At 51.1% G+C, this 20909-nt stretch overlaps 9 protein-coding genes across 9 annotated transcripts; 6 read left to right on the plus strand and 3 right to left on the minus strand.

The window, feature by feature from the left end:
• Positions 1–153: 153 nt before the first annotated feature.
• Positions 154–1931, minus strand: PENARI_c013G09582 (putative tRNA-specific adenosine-34 deaminase subunit Tad3; the record flags this gene model as incomplete). Its single annotated transcript, XM_022633314.1, has 3 exons — positions 154–1669; positions 1730–1781; positions 1835–1931. The coding sequence occupies 3 exons, from the start codon at positions 1929–1931 to the stop codon at positions 154–156; spliced, it is 1665 nt and encodes a 554-aa protein (XP_022487015.1).
• Positions 1932–2675: 744 nt separating this feature from the next.
• On the minus strand, positions 2676–3767 carry phoB (regulatory cyclin phoB; the record flags this gene model as incomplete). Its single annotated transcript, XM_022633145.1, has 1 exon — positions 2676–3767. The coding sequence occupies one exon, from the start codon at positions 3765–3767 to the stop codon at positions 2676–2678; it is 1092 nt and encodes a 363-aa protein (XP_022486793.1).
• An 855-nt stretch (positions 3768–4622) lies between these two features.
• Positions 4623–7713, plus strand: PENARI_c013G05643 (armadillo repeat protein; the record flags this gene model as incomplete). The annotated part of the gene is made up of 3 exons (XM_022633221.1): positions 4623–4917; positions 4986–6655; positions 6712–7713. 3 exons carry the CDS (start codon positions 4623–4625, stop codon positions 7711–7713), a joined length of 2967 nt encoding a protein of 988 aa, XP_022486904.1.
• Positions 7714–8037: 324 nt separating this feature from the next.
• PENARI_c013G11081 (putative fructosamine-3-kinase) lies at positions 8038–9138 on the plus strand (the record flags this gene model as incomplete). The annotated part of the gene is made up of 2 exons (XM_022633354.1): positions 8038–8984; positions 9039–9138. The coding sequence occupies 2 exons, from the start codon at positions 8038–8040 to the stop codon at positions 9136–9138; spliced, it is 1047 nt and encodes a 348-aa protein (XP_022487054.1).
• Positions 9139–9583: 445 nt separating this feature from the next.
• PENARI_c013G07814 (putative cyclin) lies at positions 9584–10987 on the plus strand (the record flags this gene model as incomplete). The annotated part of the gene is made up of 5 exons (XM_022633274.1): positions 9584–9804; positions 9875–9956; positions 10007–10135; positions 10192–10519; positions 10605–10987. 5 exons carry the CDS (start codon positions 9584–9586, stop codon positions 10985–10987), a joined length of 1143 nt encoding a protein of 380 aa, XP_022486779.1.
• A 963-nt stretch (positions 10988–11950) lies between these two features.
• Positions 11951–13451, minus strand: cds1 (phosphatidate cytidylyltransferase; the record flags this gene model as incomplete). Its single annotated transcript, XM_022633193.1, has 4 exons — positions 11951–11989; positions 12040–12830; positions 12881–13244; positions 13305–13451. 4 exons carry the CDS (start codon positions 13449–13451, stop codon positions 11951–11953), a joined length of 1341 nt encoding a protein of 446 aa, XP_022486840.1.
• A 339-nt stretch (positions 13452–13790) lies between these two features.
• Positions 13791–16057, plus strand: PENARI_c013G00820 (uncharacterized protein; the record flags this gene model as incomplete). Its single annotated transcript, XM_022633103.1, has 2 exons — positions 13791–14216; positions 14273–16057. The coding sequence occupies 2 exons, from the start codon at positions 13791–13793 to the stop codon at positions 16055–16057; spliced, it is 2211 nt and encodes a 736-aa protein (XP_022486816.1).
• Positions 16058–17113: 1056 nt separating this feature from the next.
• PENARI_c013G08674 (mitochondrial 37S ribosomal protein uS4m) lies at positions 17114–18549 on the plus strand (the record flags this gene model as incomplete). Its single annotated transcript, XM_022633296.1, has 3 exons — positions 17114–17149; positions 17211–17642; positions 17707–18549. The coding sequence occupies 3 exons, from the start codon at positions 17114–17116 to the stop codon at positions 18547–18549; spliced, it is 1311 nt and encodes a 436-aa protein (XP_022486993.1).
• A 753-nt stretch (positions 18550–19302) lies between these two features.
• Positions 19303–20757, plus strand: PENARI_c013G01273 (uncharacterized protein; the record flags this gene model as incomplete). The annotated part of the gene is made up of 1 exon (XM_022633118.1): positions 19303–20757. The coding sequence occupies one exon, from the start codon at positions 19303–19305 to the stop codon at positions 20755–20757; it is 1455 nt and encodes a 484-aa protein (XP_022486759.1).
• Positions 20758–20909: the final 152 nt, after the last annotated feature.

Raw genomic sequence — 20909 nt, forward strand, 5'->3', positions numbered from 1 at the left:
TTACGAAAAAAAAATTTCAAAGGAAGTTTCTCTCAAGTTTGTTTTGGGGTATGTAGTGTGGGTTGCAGTTATCCGGTTGCATGTTCATACATTAATCTAGGAGGTAGGGTCAAATTTAGTCCTGAGATATTTGCAAGATAGCCGTGCTTCAGCTTAAGCATGGAAGACGGGTCTTTCAGGTCCATTCTCTTTCTCTTCATCGCCTTCTTCCACATACTCGAAACCAAGAGCTCGCCAATTCAATTCTTTTCTCCAGTGCAGCCCGTAGTATCCCCTCTCCTCTTGTCCTTCCGTATCAGCCTCGGCAGAGGTATGACCGTTAGCACCAGTATCCTCATGATCGATCTCGTCAGTGGTAGGAGCAACAACCGGTTCAGAGGCAAGGCCTCCACTTTCCAACCTCCCACGTCTGGGGAAAATTACTGCCCGGAATCGCGAAAGGAGCATTCCCATGGAACAGCATAGGCAAGGCTCGTGGGAAAGATAGACGTCCAGGTCTGTACAAAGATAACCGCCCTGAGAGCGGGTGCGGATGCGGGAAGTTGCTGAGGTCGTAGTTGGTATGGGGGGATCAGAGATAGCCGCTGTAGAAGGAGGAGGGGCAGGTAAAGGCGGGTGATCAAGCTGAGACTGCTCGGGGTTGGATGGATCGATGATAGAGCAAGACTCGGGGTTTGGTTGTTCGTGTTTCCTCTTTTTCGGAGAGGACGGAGAAAAAGATGCTTCGTCAATATTGGTACCTGAAGTACCAGAACGATGGCGGTACAAGAAGTATGATTCGAGCGGGCTCAATTTCGCCGTATCTTCTGAGTGTCCTAGATTTGATGGGTCTGCAGTCGATGCAGACACATCACCACGGTTATCATTCTCTCGTCGCCAGCGGGCAACAAGGTCTGCTGCGCGCATCAATGCGTGCAATTCGGGCCCGCCTTCGAAATCTGCATTGTATGTGGTGCTGGCTGGGTTCGGTGCTACACCGGGATGTAGCTGTGCCTGGGAGGGGGCACCAGCCTCGGAGCGGGAGTATCGCGCATCGCCGGCAACTGCAAGAACTGCTTCATCCCAATCGGCTGTCTCGTCCGCTCCAGACTCCCAGCTTGCGGCAGAGAGCTCCTGAATGGCCGGGTCGACTATCACTGCGCCTACACCGCGGCCGAGCCCGGATTGTTCTGCTTCCTCTGCGACTTTGCGCGCGAGGGACAGATAGTATCCAGCTCGTGGCTCAATGGATTCCTGTGCGCGATTCAAGATCTGAGGAGGCGGGGCAACTGTTGAGCGAGGTGCGGCCGGGTTGAAGACCACCGGCCAGAGGGTCTTGGTCCATGCATCAGCCTGTTTGGCGTTGAAGGGTGGGTAGAGAGGAATTCTGGTGGGATGTAGATAGATCTCTGGGCTTGGAGAATCGGGCTGCGAGGCTTCTTCGGGGGTCTGGCCTGGGGTGGTGGGTGCAGCATTCGGCGCAAATGGAGCGAGTAGGGCTTGAAGTTTGTCAAGGGCAGGCAGGGGAGGGGAGATAAGGACAAAGATTGTCTGCACTGGTGCGGTCAAAGGTGCGCTATGTTCTTCAATTGCTGATCGCAGCTGCGGTGGGAGTATCTCTCTTTTGGCAAAGCGACGGAGGTGAGAAAGTGGGAGGGAGGGGTCTTTGGGGAAGGCAGAGTCGAGAGCCCTGGATGAGAGATTGTCAATTCCGGTCTCAGTATTATTAGTAAAAAGGAATGCGACTCACTTGATTACTTTGGATGCAGCTTTCACGTTGACTTCTGCGACATAGGCGTCGGCTGTTCCTGGGTTAGTCTTGATGTCGCAAGAGAATGTCGCATACCAACCATACCAAAATCTTCTGGAGGTCTTGTCTCTTGAATGGTTCGAATGGGGGTGACCTTCCCGCAGAGGGGCTGGAGGTCCCTGATAGTCTTTTCAATGTCCATTGTGATAGTGTCAAAAAATGAAAATATCCATGGGCAACGTATTGGAGTATCGCTCCACCGCGGGGCTAGAATGAAGCGGGACAAAACATGTTCATGTCCGTCACAACCAGTTCCAATGGCAGTCTGAGAGACACCAAAAGAGGAGGGCTGGCATTCAGGTCTCAGGTATGGCAACCTCAATTGGTCAAGTGAAGGAGATTAGGAAGAAGTTCAAGTAGGAGACAAAAAAAGGGAAAGCTGTACAAAGAGCAAACATTGCAAACATCGGTCCCGGCCTTACTGTCTAAGGAGATATGGAGATGCTCAATGTTATAAAGAGTTAAATATTCAAAGTTTGTGTATTTTAAGACAAAAGTGAAGATCGGGAATTTGATCGTAGGTACCAGTCATCACCCATAAAATATCAAACGCCGAATCGTTCCGCTGTAAATGAATCGCTGAAAAGGAACATGGCATCGTCCATCGACCCTTGATATATGCTGAGATAGATCCCTGTTCTATAGTGCCATGACGTCTGATGTGTGCGTTCCTCCATATTAGAACAAAGGAAAGCAATGATGTAGAGGACTACATCAGCGTCCCTGAAATGCAAGTCGTACGTATTAAATCACACCTCGAGTGACTCGGTGATGAGATGAAGAATCCACACATGCACAGCTGACTCGAGACCGGCCCGAGTTTGCTGTGGCAAAACGATGTTTGTGCAGAGTTCGCATCGGGGGCCCCGGGTGATTGCGCGTTGGTCTAGCCTGACGCTGGAGCAATACCTGTTGCAGGTGCAATACCGGGTGGCCCGGCCATGGTATCGCCTTTGCTGCAGGTGTGTTCAATCTCAAAACCGTCGCATCGATCAACGAGGCTTTGATAGTAGTCCACAAGCACTTCCGGCTGTGGGACGATCCGCCATTCGACTCGGAAGAGGAATTCCAGTTCAAGCATGGCCAATTCCGTCATGCCAATTCCGCCAACTCGAGCATACGTCTTGTTGGTCCAGAAGCTGTCGCTCAGTCCCTTGCTGGCGACAGTAGCGCTGGCGATTAGGAATCGATGGATGGTCAGACTCGACACGGTGAAAGCGGGATACATCGCGCAAAGTCGATCGATGTAGTAGACCATACTGAGAAGAATGGGGGGTGAGAGAGTGGCGTGAGTCGTCAGTCGCTGCAGGTAATCTTGTACGGAGATTCGGGGCGGAGAACGTGAGTGGAAGCGAGTTAGACGACCCTGGTGTAGTGGAATCTTGTCGTTGAATCGGATCAGCTCCATGAGCATGCTGGAAATCAGCACTACCATGTCACGCGGCTCTGCGAATTCGTATTCCGCGGGTAAAATCTTCACCTCCGGCTTGGAGGCTCGCAAGCGCTTCGACTGGGGACTCTCCAAGTCCTGGCCATCGGACTGACCCCCCGGCGTCGCAGCCGGTGGGTGATGGTCACTTTGGCTATTGCGCTTGTTGGAGCCTGAGGTGGTAGGGGCGAGCATCGAGGGGGCGGTGGAGGAAGCCGGGGGTGGGTTGGCAGAGGCTGTCGCTGTGGCCACAGCGGCAGTGGAGGGACTGGCTTGGGGGGCGGTGGAGGCTAAGGCCGAGCTGTTCGGGGTCTTCAGAGAATCAGATGCAGATGCGCGTCTGTGTTGAAGATCCCCTGAGGTTTCAGGAGAGGAGGGATCGACGGTATGTCGATTCAAGGCCGAACGAAGTTCCTCAATGGCCAGACGCGAGGAACGAGGACTATTGAATTGTGGAGCGCCAGCAGGTTCATAGTGTAAATGCGATCCGGAAGTAGGGAGCGGGGAGCGCAAAGCAGCCGACGAGGGCGAGGGCGAAGATGCCAACATAGTGGAATGTTACCAAACCGAGCATTCACAGTGCAAGGTCGGACCACGTGGGTGCACAGTCAACGGGGCGCTGACGCTTGTTTAGGTGCACGGCCGGCCTCATCCTAGGCTCAAAAGGATGAAAAGCAAGCAAGGGCTGTAAAGAGGCGAGAAAGAAGAGAGGGGAACAATAGTCTGGGATGAATCTGTAGATGTGAAAATCTTGATTTCTTTGTAGTGAGGTAATTACATTCAGCCCGTCACTGGCGGGAGTGGTCCCCATGACTGTATTATTACGGTATATTGTATTTTATCTTGGCAAGTCGGATTACATCTATTGTGAGTGGCTATATTGTTTGATACTAGCATTGGCAGTAGAGATCCAAGCAAGCTAGAAGGGTCTAGAGTGTTGGGGTACATTTGGGTCCTTCTTATAGGTCTCTAATCCTTAGTCTGCGGCTTAAGGTAGGCTATTGGTGTACACACCACTAATAGCATATGAAAAGGCTTCCCAGATATTCTATAGTAGGCAAAGTTCAGCTACATAACATGTATGTACTTACCTCTACAACCAAAAACGTAGAAATCAACGCCGTATCCCCCAATATCCCCACAGTCCTGTATACTTCGTGCCGATATCCGGTATTGGGCGGTACCCGCTTCAGGTGGCGGTGACGTCGGGCAGAACAAAGTGCGGAGTACTTGCGCTTCGGTTGCGGGATCTGACCTCCGGCCTTACTATTCCGGCCATCAAGTTGCTTCACTAATTTTTACATATATCTTTCAATTATCGCAGCAACCCCCCAGGGAAACCCTCAATATATCTATTCAACGTGTCATTGATAACCTCCCGCTGGGAGGGGTGGTCGCCGGATGATGACGCGAGCTGCCGCACCGCCGATTCTGGAGCAGCTCCAAAGCGCCGAATCGGTCTCTGCTCAGATTACAGCTCTACGAGCTTTGAAAAATGAACTGATCGGCCATGACCAGCGCAAGGAGGCCCTCGTTGCTGAGGGTATCATACCCGCCCTCTCACAGGTGCTGACGTCGAGATGGCCGGCAACGAATCAGAATGAAACCGCACTTCCCCAAGACCGATCAACCCAGAAAAGCCCAGAAGACTGTGAGGCCTGTCTTCAAGCAACTTTGGTTGTGGGAAGCTTGGCACAAGGTATGTGAACATTGGAGCTTTGCCTCTGTTGTCATATCAAGCGTATTAACTGATTCTACTATGAACAGGTGGACCGACCTTTCTTACTCCGATATTTGCCAGCAACATATTGCCGAACGTTCTTTCAATACTTGCGTCAGAAGATTGCCCAGAATCCTTCTGTCTTCCCATTCTACGGCTTCTGAACACAATTGCAGACCGACTACCGCTGCAAAGTCAGGAAAAATGGCCTCGAGACACCCAGCTCGCTGATCTGGTCTTTTCGGCCTCAAATGTCTACTCTCTCAAACGAATTATCCTCCAGGAATACAAGAACCTGCGCAGCCAGGCCGCCATTGAGCTATCTGCAGCCCTGATCGGCAAACTTTGCACCGAGGAAGCTCATAAGACAGCCATTGCTCTATCTGGGACTCTGGATGCCCTGGCTCTCAAGGTTGCCTCGTTCGTTGTGGCTCAAGGATTTGTTCTACCTGGTGCAGAGGGCGATCTACCACTCCCGGCCCCAGAATCCGCCCGTCTTGCGCCAATTCTGCGGGCAGTTAGTGTTACTATTGAGCAGTCTAAGTGGAGGGCTGAACACTTTTTGTCCTCGCCAGGTATCACCATGGTGTTCCCAAAACAAGTTCCAGACTTTGCACCGGCAGACATCAAGAAAGCTCCCTGGGGCCATACTTATCTGTCTGGCTCTGCAGTACCCCGCCACCCCGGAGCTAATCCCATAGATCAGCTTTTGCCCTCAATTCCCCAAGCACACGTCAAGTCATCGTCCAGCTCTACTAATTTTCCACCTCTTGGCTACGGGGGCTCACAACGCCGACACAGCCATTCTTTCCCGACAGCATTTTCACTTCCTGAGACACCTACCCCGGAAGACGATGAGAACTCTATTGTGCCCTGGCTCATCTATATTATCCGCTCAGAAAGTGGCATGGTGCGACTGATGTCTGCCCGTCTCGTCACAGCGCTCTTTAGATTAGGGCTCGCCAAGAAACACAGAGTTTCGACCTTCAGTTATCTGTTGATCCCCGCTTTGGTTGAGATGCTCAACAAAGATTTCCGCATATCAGAAGAAGATGGTGCTAACTACGACGGCCTGCTCCCGCCGATCCAACGCCTCAAAGAAGAGGCACCGGCAGTGCTAGCCAGCTTGGTGATGGACGACCAGGAGCTGCAGAGACATGCAGTGGAAGGTAACGCGCTCAAGAGATTGTCACAACTCCTCAAGGAAACCTACAATCCTGTTCCAGACAGCAACCGGCCGATGTGGAGTGCAGAGGATGCCCCGGCCCGGGATCTTGAGTCACTTCCATTGGAGTGCCGGCTCGGGCCTTCAGGCTACTCCCCGGCTCTATGTCATATAATGCGTTACCGAGAGAACATTCTGAAGGCATTGGCGGCGCTCGTTCCATTCAAAGATGAGTACCGCAAAGCGATTTGCGAGCAAGGCGTGGTACCTTACATTATCGATGCACTCAAGCCACGGCCTAGTGATGCGCCGGCCGACACCTCGATGCCCAAAAATACTGCAGAGGATGGCAACCCAATCCCTACAATTCTAGCTGCTTGTGGCACAGCTCGCATGCTGACAAGATCGGTGAGTGTGTTGAGGACAAGCCTTATCGATGCTGGTGTGGCTGAGCCACTGTTCGCCCTCATTCGACATTCCGACATAGAAGTACAAATTGCAGCTACAGCAACAATCTCCAACTTGGCTTTGGACTTTAGCCCCATGAGAGAGGTTTGTCGATTTCTTGTCATCTAGCACATCGAGCTCACTGCTAACACTTTTCTCAGTCCATAGTTTCTGCCAACATCATTCCCATTCTTTGCGAACACGCCCGCTCACCCAACATCAAACTACAGATTGAATCATTATGGGCAATCAAGCACCTGGTCTATGACACTACAATCGACATCAGAATAAAGATCGTTGAGAATCTTACACCCCAATGGATTATGCAGGTCCTCTCCCGGGATCCAGTCCGTGCAGTGTCCAGACAGAGCGTGGAAGAAGAGATAGACCAGAACGCCGGGATTGCGATGGGTCGATCTAACTCGGCGGGGGAACAGGTCGACATTCTGAACCCAATGGAAGCGTCCGCTCAATGGGATGAAGATTTCAAGATGACTGATACCATGCCTCCTTCGAAGATGAGCCTGGAAATGTTTGTGCAAGATGCAAGCCGTCGACGCAAACTTGTTCTGAACGGATCTCTGGCGCAGACGACACAGTCTCGGCACGACGACATTGCTGTTCAAGAGCAGACATTCGACCTGCTACGCAACGTTACCTGTGGCGACCACGCCACCGAGATGATCGACTATCTCTTCAAAGAGATCGGTCAGAATGAGTTTCTGGATACAATCGCGGAAGCTCTTCGACCACGAACCATCCAGCTCCCCCACCGCCGAGAAGTGAGCAGTCAGGCCAACCAAAACCTCCGCGTCCCCAAGGAAATCATCATCGCAGTCGCCGCCCTCCTCATTCATTTGGCAGCCGGACACCCACGCCACCGCCGTGCTGTTACATTCCACCGGAGCATATTGCCTCATCTGGCGAACTACCTCAACCATCCCAATAAAGATGTGCGACGAACCTGTGTCTGGGTGACTATCAACCTTGCTTTCGAGGAAGATCAGAATGACTTCGAGGGCTGCCGGGAGCGAGCAATCCGGCTTCGCTCGCTTGGATTTGGGGAACGGTTGGCTGCTCTTCAGGACGATGTAGACCTGGATATAAGGGAGCGCATTAAAGTTGTGCTGCATTTCTTGAACAGATTGGCCCCTACCTCATAATTTTTACATTCAAATTCACAAAACGCTTTATGAACTGGAGTATAGGTAGCAACATTTGTATATTTCTATTTTGGCTCTTGTATTCGGTATTTTTTATTTTTACTTATTTATTTTTGATATGATTCAGCTCAATTCTAAGTCCAGGGGAGCCTTCCAAGGTTGGAAAGCACTGTATAGAGACATCTTATCGATAAGAGTTCCTGTGGAGAAAATACGTCATAGCCTTCATCCTGTTCACATCACTCTATGGAGTATCTCTAACATCTCAATTGCAATAACTCTTCTCAGTCTAACTAGAAGTCCAAAAAAAAAAACACACAAAAAATGACCACTGTACCACAGCCCATTCTCCAAGCCCTGTCACTCCCCAGTCCATCCAAGGTCAACCTCTCCGGCCTTGGCTCAGGCTTCACAAGCACAGGCGCAATCCGCGCCCAAGTCCCAGGAAAAGATGGCACCGAAGAAGAGCGCCGGTACTTCGTGAAAATAGCAACAAACGGTAAAGCCGCCGAAGAAATGTTCCAAGGAGAATACGAGTCCCTCAACGCAATCGCCGACTCAGTACCAGGATTCTGCCCACGAGCCCTCGCCTGCGGACCACTAGACAAAGACGGCACAGACTCAAAAGGCTACTTTCTTGTAACGGAATTTCTCGAACTCGGAGGCGCCACGAGTCGCAGCAAAGGTGACGAAACTACACCCACTACACTTGCCCACAGATTGGGCAAGCTACATACCACGCCCGCACCTGCAGACCCAGAAACCGGCCGGCGCAGATTCGGATTTCCCGTGCCGACTTTCTGTGGCGATACAAAACAGCCAAACCGGTTCCATGATAGCTGGGCTGACTTCTATGCGAACGAGCGGCTTCTCACGATCCTGGCTACCTCCGAAGAACGCAATGGGCGGGACGAGGGTCTCCGCGAGGCTGTTGAGCAAACGGCTTATAAGGTTGTGCCGCGGCTGCTAGGTGATGATCATCTGGGGTATAATGCCAATGGCGAGGGAGAGGGTATTATGCCTGTTGTTATCCATGGGGATTTGTGGAGTGGGAATGCGGATCGAGGTCGTATAGTGGGGACCGGTCGGGATGAGACGCCTGGTGATGTTGTTTATGACTCTTCTGCTTGCTATGGGCATAGTGAGTTTGAACTTGGGATTATGCATATGTTTGGTGGGTTTGGGTCCCGGTTCTTTGATCAGTATCATCGTATTGTGCCGAAGACCGAGCCTGTTGCGGAGTATGGGGATCGGGTTGATTTGTATGAACTGTGAGTTTCTCTGGTCTTTGCTTCTTTCCGCGGTTACTGATGCTTTCTGGCCAGGTATCACCATCTGAATCATCATGCTATCTTTGGTGGAGGGTATCGCTCTGGTGCTATGTCGATCATGCAGAAGTTGATCAAGAAGTATGGGAAGGACTAAATGGACTTTTGGTGACTTGTTGCGAGGATTTGAATTAAGGAATTTAAATCAAGAGCCACCTTGTTTGGGAAGTACCTACCCATGAATTTGACTCGTCCTATAGAGCAACCAGATCCTGATTTAGGAAATCCATTCAACGTGTGGTGCGATTTTTAAGGGAATCTCCCACCTGGAGAGATATACCAACAACACTGTAGCAAATTCAACAGGGAAATGCAAGACCTAATTGGAATTTATGTGTTGAGGGAGAACATCCGAAAGCCAACTTCTATACGGAGGGAGACTCCGTATTTGATTGCAGTATACGTCGGGCGGTGTAACCATTTCCTACAGCACGTGACCCTGGATATCAATTCATCGGTGATTGTTCGTCTTCACGTTGCAACATCCGGAATATTGCTCGGAATTACCATCCGTCTAGGAGCATTGCGCTCCCAAATCTACCATGGAGCGTGTTACAAGGGACGTATCTCCCCGTGGGGGCCCGACGATGAACCCCAGTCCGCCAGCCATCCACCCGTCTTTTATACAGGTGGCCAACCCATACATTTTCGAACAAACAGTCCAGAGCTGTATAGAGTCGATGGGTATTAGCCCCACTCGCGAGAATTCCTTGCGTCTCCAGGGCGTGGCGTGGATTGACAACGTGCGGAAAGCTCTCAACCTGTAAGTTGATCCCAAGTCTGATGTGCAGAGGAAGGTCACGATTGTATCAAGATACTGATCAGATTCATAGGCCTATCCGGACTTTCAACACGGCTGTGGGGTACTATCACCGGTTTCGGTTAATGCATCCAGACAATGAGTACAACTTCGCTGTAAGTTCTCTCGGTTGTTGCTGAACGAAACCAGTCTGACCAGTACACAGGATGCGGCAGCAGCAGCCTTGTTCACAGCGTGCAAGATTGAAGACACGCTCAAAAAGTCACGAGATATTGTCTGCGCGGCGTACAATCTCAAATTATCACCCTCGGAGCACCTGGCAGCAGATGACCCTGTAAGTCGTGATGCCCGAGACATTGAGAATGATAGAGTGCTAACACTTCTTTTGAGATGTTTGAAACCAATGCGCGCGGAGTCATCGGCCTGGAACGCCTAATGCTGGAAGCCTCTGGCTTCGACTTCCGAACCCGTCATCCACAGAAGACTCTGATGAAGCTAGGGCGGCATTACGGTCACCCGCAAGGATCAGAGGTTTCCAATCTCGCCTACCGTATCTCAATAGATCTTTACCGCACATTTTCACCCATCAAGCAGAGTTCATCGACGATGGCTTATAGCTCCCTCGAGCTTGCAGGACGACTCTTGGACCAACGCATCGAACCGGTCGAGGTCGGGTTGGACTATGCGCATTGGAACACAAACCGCACGGATGTCATGGGTATGTTTCTTTGGTGATGTTCATCAAACCTACTTCTCGCCTTCGTTAGTCACCTCGGAGTCTCATAGCTGATGATCAACCTCAGAAACCATCTTCGACCTCCTAGAACTTTACACTCACTACCGCGGACAGACCACCGTCGGACCAGAGTTCCCTGCGGACAGATTCTTGACCGTCCGCATTCCACTCAACCAAGAAGCAAGCACACAGCATATCCCACGACACGCTCCGTGGGTTGACCAACCACGCAAGCCAGCCAATGGGACCATCAACCATGCAGGTTATCCCCCAAGACCCGCTCATCCTTTAACCCCCGTTGCTGCGAATGGTGATCGCCAACGAACAGGCGAGCGAGGTCGTGATGCTGCTGTGCGGTTCACGATTGATCCGATATGTGCAGATGATGAGAGGCGGCAGGTTGCGAGGTACTTCAATGTTGAAATGGAAGAGTATGAGGTTGAAGTGTAAAAGGAAGAGAGCGATGCTGATACTCCTCTGCGCTCCATGATGAGGGCGACTGCCCGTCGACATACACAATCCACGATTTCCCGATACCCCAAACATCTATGAACAGCGCGTCGATAGAGATGCAAATGAAAAGACCCATTCTAATGACCAAACTATTATTTTCGTAGAACATCAAGATTACCTTACAGCATTTGCTACATGTATGTAATGGCACCACGTCAGAAATCAAGACGAAAGACAAAAGTTCAGCTTCAACATTTGAATTGAAAGCTATGTACAATCAACAGTCCATCCCAATCGCTACGGATCTTAGACAGCCGCAAAATTAAAAGGGAACCAGACTGCGAGGTCAAAAAAAGAGCCTGGACATATCCTCACCCATCCTCCCTCATCTGCCTCTGTGGAAGGATATGTCCATTCCACACTTTGAAAATATAGCAATGCTCCAGATCGGTATGCCCCAACCCAGAAAACGAGTCATCATTTTGGGTTCAGTCCAGAGCCCGACATCAGAAAAAAAGAGGAAAAGAAAAAAAGTACTAAACAAGTGTAAGGCAGAAAAAAAGAACAGCCATGAAGTGAAAAGGGATCAGCCCCGTGCCTCGGCATGCAAGATTGGTCGTCTTGATCCCGATTCATTATGGTCCTTGCCATTGGTAATTTTTGTCGGATGTGGATGTCGTGTTGAAAGACGGGTAAGGTAAGGCAGGTAGGGGGGTTGCATATACATTTCATGCATGCACATTTTGATGCTTGCATGCATATTTGGAGAAACCCAAGCTGGCCCCGAATGAAGCAAAAGGGAAGGCGGGTGGGGAGATCGACACGGCATACGCAATCGGGTGAGAGTCGCAAGGTGGAAAGCACGAGGTTGAGTAATCTACCTCGGTATGGATGGAATCGGAGAAAGAAGAGCGTCATAAAGGTTGTAGTTTTTCTCGGGGAGGCCGGACATGTTCAGATTCATCGGCGCTTGAGCTCGGTGACGAGACACTCAAGGATCTAGGGGAATTTAGTAACTTGATATTTAAACGAGCACCAAAGAAACTTACCGATTCTGACACGGCACCCTGGTTATACAGGTATTTGCCCAAGCCGCGGACGACCTCGAGCTGCTCATCAACTGTGAGGCCGTTGATGGCAGTCTCGATGATATCGCCCACGCTAGCCTTGTAGACAGCGATGAAGCTGTGGTAGTACATGTAAGCAAAGAAACCCATGATGAACTGGCAGTCCATGCGGTCAGTGATACCACCATGTCCGGGAATGGACTCGCCAAAGTCCTTGATCTTGAAAGTACGCTTTAGGCCAGATGCAAAGAATCCACCGAAAGGAGCGATCAGAGAAGCGAAAGTGGCGAAAGCCAGAATATGGAACTGGATGGGCTCCATGTGGAAGCTATAGTCCAGACCGAAGAACTCAAGGGAGTAGACTTGGGTCATGAAGACTTGGTTTGGCACACACTCCAAACCAGTCAAGACGTTGGATCCCAGGTCGTTGACAGGGCAAATGAAGTACTTATAGCGCATGAGCAAGTTGGTCATGAAATAACCGAATCCAATGGTGCAAATCCAGGCGCCGAGGAAACCCTCGACAGTCTTCTTCGGGGAAAGCTGAATGAGTTGGGTGCGTCCAAAAGTGATACCACAGACGTAAGCGAAGATATCGTTGGTGATCACCAGCGACGCGGGGAGGAAGAACCAGATCATGCCCTCGAAAATGTTGTTCATGACAAAGTGAGCCTGGACAACGATCAGGTACAGAGCCATATGAGTCCAAGCAAACTGAGTGAACTGGAATCGGTAGTGTCCCTTCTGCAGAGATCCGACGAAAAACACGAATCCTAATGAAACATATTAGCATGGACCAAAAGCGCATAGCCGAGGCACTTACCCATGACGTAGAGCGTGAAGCTGATGAAGCGGTGATGAGTTGCAAGCGGGAGAAGCACCTTGTCAACCAGTAAAATGTGCTTGAAGTAGTAGATAACGCTCTCTCCGTACAGGAAATACATAGTCGTGGCCAAGAAATACCAATTCAGAGACTTGGTGAAGCGCAGGTTCTTCTCCTTATTGGGCACATTGGCGATGGCGATGACCTCTTTGAATGAAACGATCTGGATGGCAGTGACAAGGGCGATAATATAGATATGACCGGAGAACATGGCGATGAAGAAACCAGCAATCATCACGAAGGTCCATATCGTGCGGGTGATGAAGGTCTGCTTCTTCTTCTCATATTCAGACTGAGCGGGTTTCTAAATGTGAAGAGATTGTCAGAATGTAGTTCCCCAAATCCATATAGAGCCGAAGCTGACCTCTTCCTGTATCGTGGACGGCTGAGAAACATTTCCATTTTTGTTGAGGCTAGGCTCCGAGGGCACGTCGCTGACGTCGGAGGACACGCTTAGCCGTCGTTCGCCGTTCCGATGTTGGAACCTGACATTGCGGCGAGATTTCGACATGATGAGGGGTGAGAAAAGGGGATGGACCAGAAACGGATTCTGGGAAAGGGAGTGGAGAGTGCAGAGTGAGTGAGGATCGTCGGATTAGAAGTTGATGAGCTCATGTGAATTGCGCCGAAAGCGGTCAGCTCCGTGTTTATGTTTTTTTATGTTATTGTATAGTGAGTTATGCCAGTGTTCGAATATTATTTAGTTTTATATACCCGCTTCTAAAGATCTCTAGGATTTGTTGTTCGTAGAAATTGGGGGGAGTTGCAGGTTGCAGGGTTAAGGGTGAACTGCCGGTCTGCAATCTGAACTTGAACACTTCTTCCCGCATACTCCATTCATGGCGGGGGCATGGACGACGACGACGACTACGGCTCCGACGAGTTCGACTCCCTGCCACCGGGTACGTTGTACGAGTTAGAACAGAATGCTTTCCAAGCAACTCAGGCGACGGCCTCACAGCACTTTAGTGTCCCTTCGATAAACAGCAATTCCGTTCTGCGCGCCCACGCAGCGCCCTCTAATCACACTGGTTCCCGGAGACCACCGCCTCGCTTGCACACCGGATTGACCAACGACTACAATACACTGGAGGTGGGTGAACTGGAAGCCGAGGTGTACGACAATGTGGATGGGCAACATGCTGTTCCATACGGTCACCATGCACCCGCTGCTGACATTGAGTGGACTGTCAATGGCGAGATGGGCGATGCAATGGAGCTGGACGAGGGCTATGGGCAGATGAATATGGCTGAGATCAATGCACGCCTGGCGCAAGTTAGTCCCCTGGAACGAGAGCTTGTCTTTGGAAAGGTATCTAACAGCATATACAGATGGAACAAGAAAGAGAACAGATGATACGGGAGCTAGCCGAGGCCAAAGATCAAGTGGCCATGAAAACCGGAGAAATCAGCATTATTCGATCAAAGCAAACAAGGATGACCCAAGATTATGACCGACAGCTCGCAGCTCTACGGAAATCACTGGCTGATGAGACGGCCTCACACAAGCTAGAGGTAGAGGCGGCGATGTCCGAAGGCAAGGTGCTGGCAACGGAGAACGTGTTCCTTCAGCAGGAACTTGTGGAGGAAGCGTACCAGGCTCGCAACTACAAAACAAGGTATCGAAACGAGGATAAGGCGGCTCCAGTCACTCCCAGGAAGTCCAGGATACTGCCGTTCCGCGATGGATTTGATGATGATGAGATCGCCGTGGTGTCACCCAGCAAATCTGCAGCACGTTCTAAGCGAGCCACGCCGACAGTGCCTGGGAAGCGGAAACGACAAGCAAGTCAAGATAGCCCAACACCACTAGAGCTGAATCCTGCAGGTGCGGAGCTCATCATGACTGATGCTTCGGTCGATGCCGCAGAAGTTGCACAGGCGAAACGCAAGTCTGCACAGTCAGGTCGCAACCAACGGTTCATGATGCGGCTCCTAAGTCACAAAATGCACCCAAGCGAGGAAACAGACCTCGAAGCAATGGCTAAGCTGGCCTTTCCCTCAGAGCCAGATCGCTCCATGTCCAGGATTGTTATGGATAGCATAGCTCATGTCGACATGGACAGCTACATAGTAGAATATACGCAAGCGATTGCCTCGTTATGGCAGCGTGCAATCAACGAGAAGTTCTACGAACCGATTCCTCGGTTTGCCTCTATCGTCCGATTCATTCTCATGTCGGATGATACGCCACTTCCTGAAACTATCATACCTCTAGTCGGAGTTCTACAGGATTCTGTGGAAGTCAATGCAGTCCCTCGGTTCAAGTATGCTCCAGCATCAAGAGACAAACGAGTGGCAGGACAGACACCACAATCCGATCTCCAGCCTCTAGTTGACTCAACTGAAGCCTTGCGGTTGCTCTACCGAATCGCTTGTGGGGTATTGCACGACAGGAGAGCTCTCCAGACTTTTTGGGAGAACATCCGGATATCTTTCATTCTTGTGATGCTACACCCGTCGCATCCACTCGGGGATATTGTGCTATTAATGAACCTATTGTCGACAAGCATTCGTCCAAACTCTTTCGGGTCAATCAGAACATCGGACCAGGACCAGTTGGATGTGCAGAAATGGATCGTGGACCGCCTGACACACATGCTCAGCGAGCCAGCAATACCAGACGAAGGCGTTGAGCCATACACTCCATACGACATCTGTGCCATGCGACTCGAGGTCCTGCTACTGCTGGAATCGTTAGCATTCAGTCCAACAACTGTATCCCAAGGTCACGCAAGTGCCATCCTGGCATTGCACCCCAATGCACTGGCACGCTTATTCCGGTCGATGCATGACGAGCTAGATGCGCTGTATTCGTACCCGCCCGAGCAAAACCTGCGCGTTTCCCTAGTCAATGGACTCATGCGGTTGATTTTCGGAGTCATGCGTCAGCATGGGCCCTCAATCAACATGCAGGAGAAGCTGGCTTGTGTACCCGGCAGCAAACAAAAGCATCTCGTTGTCTTGACTCGTTTGGCGTTCTGTGATGGGACCGTTCTGGAGGCGGGCATCGATGATGAAACTGTTGATATGGCTCACGAGCTGCTTGAGGAGTGGACTAATCCTCAAGAAGCCGAGTCATTGGCGGAGGCGTTTCCAAGTTCTAGGAGGGAATGATAATGTATGATTGAATCGGGGTTTGCATTTTGACGGGGCGCAGTGGTCTCTGGAGTTACTAGCACGATCTTATCAGATACCAAAATTTCTTTTCTTCTAAATATGAAGTGGTTCAAGAACTAGAAAGCCATTTCACTTTTGTGCACCGGTAGTAGTTGTGGTATAGGCATCAAGTAGAGAAGTGGCCAGTACATAGTGCTCGAACATCTCGCAATATCGTCACTAGAGCGCCCAGCCTCTGGGAGTAAGCTGTAAGAGGGTCAGGAGTCAGGCCACGGGGGCGAAGACAGCGAAGGGTGATGGCGAAGGCGACGACATGGTGCAATTACAGGCAGAGAAGCTCACTTAAGAAGCTCACTTCAGAAGATAGATAACGCAATGCCAGCGTCCGCGACTACAACAAGGTCTTCAAACAAGTTCATAACATAACATACTCTACACATACGGTGCGGCGACGGCTGATGTAGTGAGACACGGCAGTGACTCGGGCATGACGGCGAACGTCAGCAGATGCGACGATGCGGAAACAACTTTATCATGAGGCACGCACTGTTTACTTTTTAAATATTTAAAATATTTACATCCTCTTCTCCAAGCTCGAGCCACTGGCTCAAAGTTGATGAAAAGAAAGTTCCACGAATGGAGGGTGCCAAAGAATACGCCTGTCAATGACCCGAAAGCCATTGAACAGACTGTTCCGCCGCGCTGTGCAATGCAGGGACCAGACTGTGGTGAGCCGCCTTCATGATCGCAGCCACCCAAACAAGGTAAGTATGAAGAAGAAAGAAAAAGAGAGGAAGGTTGCGGGAAGGGCGGGATATTTATACCCGGCCAGCTCGGTGAGTCATGTGATTTATCTGTGGGTCATGGCTAAGCGAGTTTGGTCCACCAATCAGCATGGGGTATGCCGAGCCAATCACCGCTGAGTAAATTAATGCCTTGTTACTTAGGCATCAGTAATGGTCAGGTCACGTGAGAGAAGTTTTGAGACTCCGGCATCTCGGGCAGGACAAGCCAGACCATCTGCTACAGTATTGTCCTTACACACCCGCCACGATGAGGAACAGGGCTAGCAACACTTTGTCGAAAGGCGTATGTCTCAATTTCCCGCCTTGATCCATACAATGCAAGAAACTAATTCGACTGTCTCTAGAAAATCCGTCAATCATGGAGCAAGTACAATTTGTATAACATGTCGCGGTTCCGCAGCCCTGCCACCATGAACCGAACATTCTTCCAGCAGAAATGGTCTGCCAAGGCAGTGTCTCGTGCCTATCACGGGGAGCAAGTCCGCGAGGGTCAATGGAAGCGCATGTTTTCCCGCCGCATCAAGAGCGTCATCCCCATGAACACCGCCGATTTGGCCGCCGATGATGGATCCCTGGTCTCCGCTGGTCGTGGCTCTGGTCTGAGCAAGGAAGAAAAGCCGAAATATCCCACCCGCCAAACACCTTACACCAATATGACTTTCGCACCCCTGGAGCGTCGGTTGGACGTTGCTATCTTCCGAGCTATGTTCGCCAGCAGTGCAAGACAGGCAAGACAGTTTGTCATCCACGGAGCCGTCACTGTCAATGGACAGAAGGTATGATTCGGCCCACACCATGACCAATTGAAGGATCCCACCCTTACTGATCTCGTGTGACTAGATGAGACACCCCAGCTACCTCCTCAACCCCGGTGACCTATTCCAGGTCGAGCCAGACCGTGTCATGTTCGCTACTGGCGCCCCCAAAAATAAGTTTGAGCGTCGCGAGAGCCGATTGGCCCAAAAGCCGGCGGAGGAAGCGGAGGAAGCCAACGAGGCGGAACAGGCTGAGGTCGAAGAGCCAGAAGTGAAGAGCCCCAAGGAGACTCTCAAGGCGCTGATGGCCCAGGCCAAGTCAGTCATGTCGAACGATAAGGATACTCTCCCCGCCAAGCGCAAACAGGAGCTCCGCGGCTTCCAAAAGGCGGTCCGCCGTGTGCTGTCCCGCTCCGGCTCCGAATCCAGCAACATCCTCACACAAAGCCTGGAGGTGCAATTTTCCCATTTGACAGAGCTCCTCAAGGCCAAGCGTGAGACAAAGGCTCCAAAGCAAGACAACAAGCCTGCCAAGCTCCAATCAGAAGATGATTCTCTCGCCTTTGACGCCGACGAGCCCGCTGCCAGTGACAAGCTTTCGGCCGCTTTCGAGCAGGCAACCCTCGGCAACGACATCAATGCCTCTGAGCTGTCAGACGAGGAGTTCGAAACTCTCAAGCGCGCTCTCACCCAGATGCGCGACAACCCTATCGACCACACCAAGCCCTATGCTACCCCCTGGCAGCCGCGTGACTACATGTCCGCTTTTGCGTTCATCCCGCGCTACCTCGAGGTCAACCAGAACATCTGTGCCGCAGTGTACCTGCGCCATCCCGTGGCCCGCCCAGGCTCCGCTGAGGTGCCCACTCCCTTCGGCGAGTCAATCGCCACTCCGGCTTATGGTTGGTACCTGAGAAGACGTTGGTAGAGAGAGAGAGAGCTGGCTCTTAGCCACCCCTCCGCCTTGTCTTCTCATATTGTCTCTACTAAACTACTATTTACTCCCTACTTCCCATCTGTGTATTAGTGGGTTACTCTTTGTTTTCCCTCCCTTCCTGCATATTTCTGGATCATGTTGACCATGGTGTTGGTTCCTATTTTGCTTGTCTTTGGAGCTTCGTGTCTGCTCCACCCCTGTACCACCATAGCCATGATGGATTGTAAATGGATATATTATTGATTGATGCCACTTTTTGTGTAGGCCGGTCAATTGTTTTCTCTGCTTGCTGTCTTGTTAAAATATCTAGTTTATAAAGCAAAGATGCGACTTGACAGTATGGTTATGTCTTAAGTATTTTATGTTCTATGGGACCTAGTAGCCTCACCAAGTTGCACAGATATATTTACAGATTGCAACCTGTCAAAGACACCTAAATATAGAATTCTAGACTGCCCAACAAGCGCACCGGCGGAAACAAGCATCGATACAGTCCGCTAAACGTGCTAAATATACACAAGCGCATTTGAAGCACAGCTAGAGATGCCCGTGCACGGACCACATGGAAAACCCTCAAGTGAAATCCAGCCTGATCTTCTCCACAGATCGACACATCTCGAGGTGTCCCTTGAATACAACTGTCTCATACTGTAGCAACTGATATTCTGCTGCGGAAGGACTACAGACACAGCCGCCAGTCTTGTTCCTTTGTCAGGGTGTGGCTCCTCCAGGCAGCCATCCCCAATGCCGCGGGTTCAACCACACATATACCACCCATCATATCGCCCATTCCCAAGCGCATACGCAGCATCAGATCTACGCTCAAGGTTCAGCCCAGCCTCGCAATCTGTGTCAGTGGTAGTCAGAAAGCTACCGGCTACCGATAACAACTCCGAGAGCAGCGGGGAGACACCGGAAGGAAGGCTAACCCCAGGCGATCCACAGGCAGCCGGGGGCATTATCACAGAGAGCGATCTATACTATGCGCCAATGCCCGTGGCAGGCCAACCCAGCGAAGGAGATGACTCAGTTCTGATGTTGGGATCAAACCCACGAGGGACGAAGCGGGTCCATAAGGCTGATGCTGATCTGGATGTCGACAATTTACGACAACACCGACGCTTAACGACCAAAGAGGAAGTGGCACTTTTTGAAATTTGCAACCAGAATGCAGATACCTTTGGCAGCCGTAGCAATCTGTGCAAGTGGTGGATATCTGTCGCTGATGAGTTCAAGCGCACCCATGATGGCCGCTCATATTCGTGGCACTCGGTACGCCGCAAAGTGGAAATGGTCACGAGACAGCGTATCAAATCCCTTGAGGACCAGCGGCAGCGTGGCTCAACCGCCGCTGAGGGTTTGATGAATCCGGAATGGCGTGCTGCTGTCGATGCTTGGGTTCCGACGTGGCAGCGGTGGGAGGATGCCGAGAACCATCGCATTGCGAAACGCGACGAAATTCGAAAGCGCAAACAGCCACCACCCAGACGCCAGAGTCAGGATCGGGGTCAGAGTCAGATTCGGAAGAGCGGAGAGCCAGAACCATGGCGGATACAGCTTGGGTCTGCTACCAGTCCGACAGATGTTGGTACTGCGACGATGGGTCACTCTGCTGCAAGCACCCTTGGTGACTCTCTGCCAGCAGCGAGCCCAACACTCCCTACATCAATTCCCACTGTCTCACAACCTGCGCCATTCCCCGAACAATCCTCCCCCCCAGTGACTGCGCCCCTCAGGCTACCACCCGGCTTCGAGAACATGTTCTCAAATCCTCCAATGCCCGCGCCAGCCGCATCTTATCCTCCAACCTCTACTACATCCAAAACCCCAGACACCGATGGCGGCGAGATATTCAACGCCGCCGTCCAAACCTTGAACGGGCTCCACAATCACTTCGACGGAAAGGATCTCGACACGCAAAGAATCCCACCCTTTTTCCACGCTGTAGCTAACGCTGCATCGGAAAAAGCTAACCGGAACCGCTCCTCTCAGCTACCACTGCCGCGGCAGTCGCAGTCTTCATCACATAGTCCTCCTCCAATTGATATCGAACAGATGAAAGAGGAGCTTCGGCAGGAGATGAGGGTTGAGATTCGCCGTGAACTGGAACGGGATCGAGCTTCCCTGGAAGACAAGTTGGATTCTGTGCAAAGGACCCAGGAGATGATTCTTGAGATGTTGAGACAGGAACCTGCTTGATGGATGAAGCGCAGGTTACAATTATTTTTTTTGCTTTGCCTTAGCTTGGCCTACCTGCTATGGCCACTTGCTCACTCTTTACACTTCGATGTACTTATTTCACCCTCTTTGATATGATACCCATAATCGACGGCGACGGCGTACTTGACTTC

The sequence above is a fragment of the Penicillium arizonense genome, assembly GCF_001773325.1.
Source record: "Penicillium arizonense strain CBS 141311 chromosome Unknown PENARI_contig013, whole genome shotgun sequence".
NCBI classification, from domain to species: Eukaryota; Fungi; Ascomycota; class Eurotiomycetes; order Eurotiales; family Aspergillaceae; genus Penicillium; species Penicillium arizonense.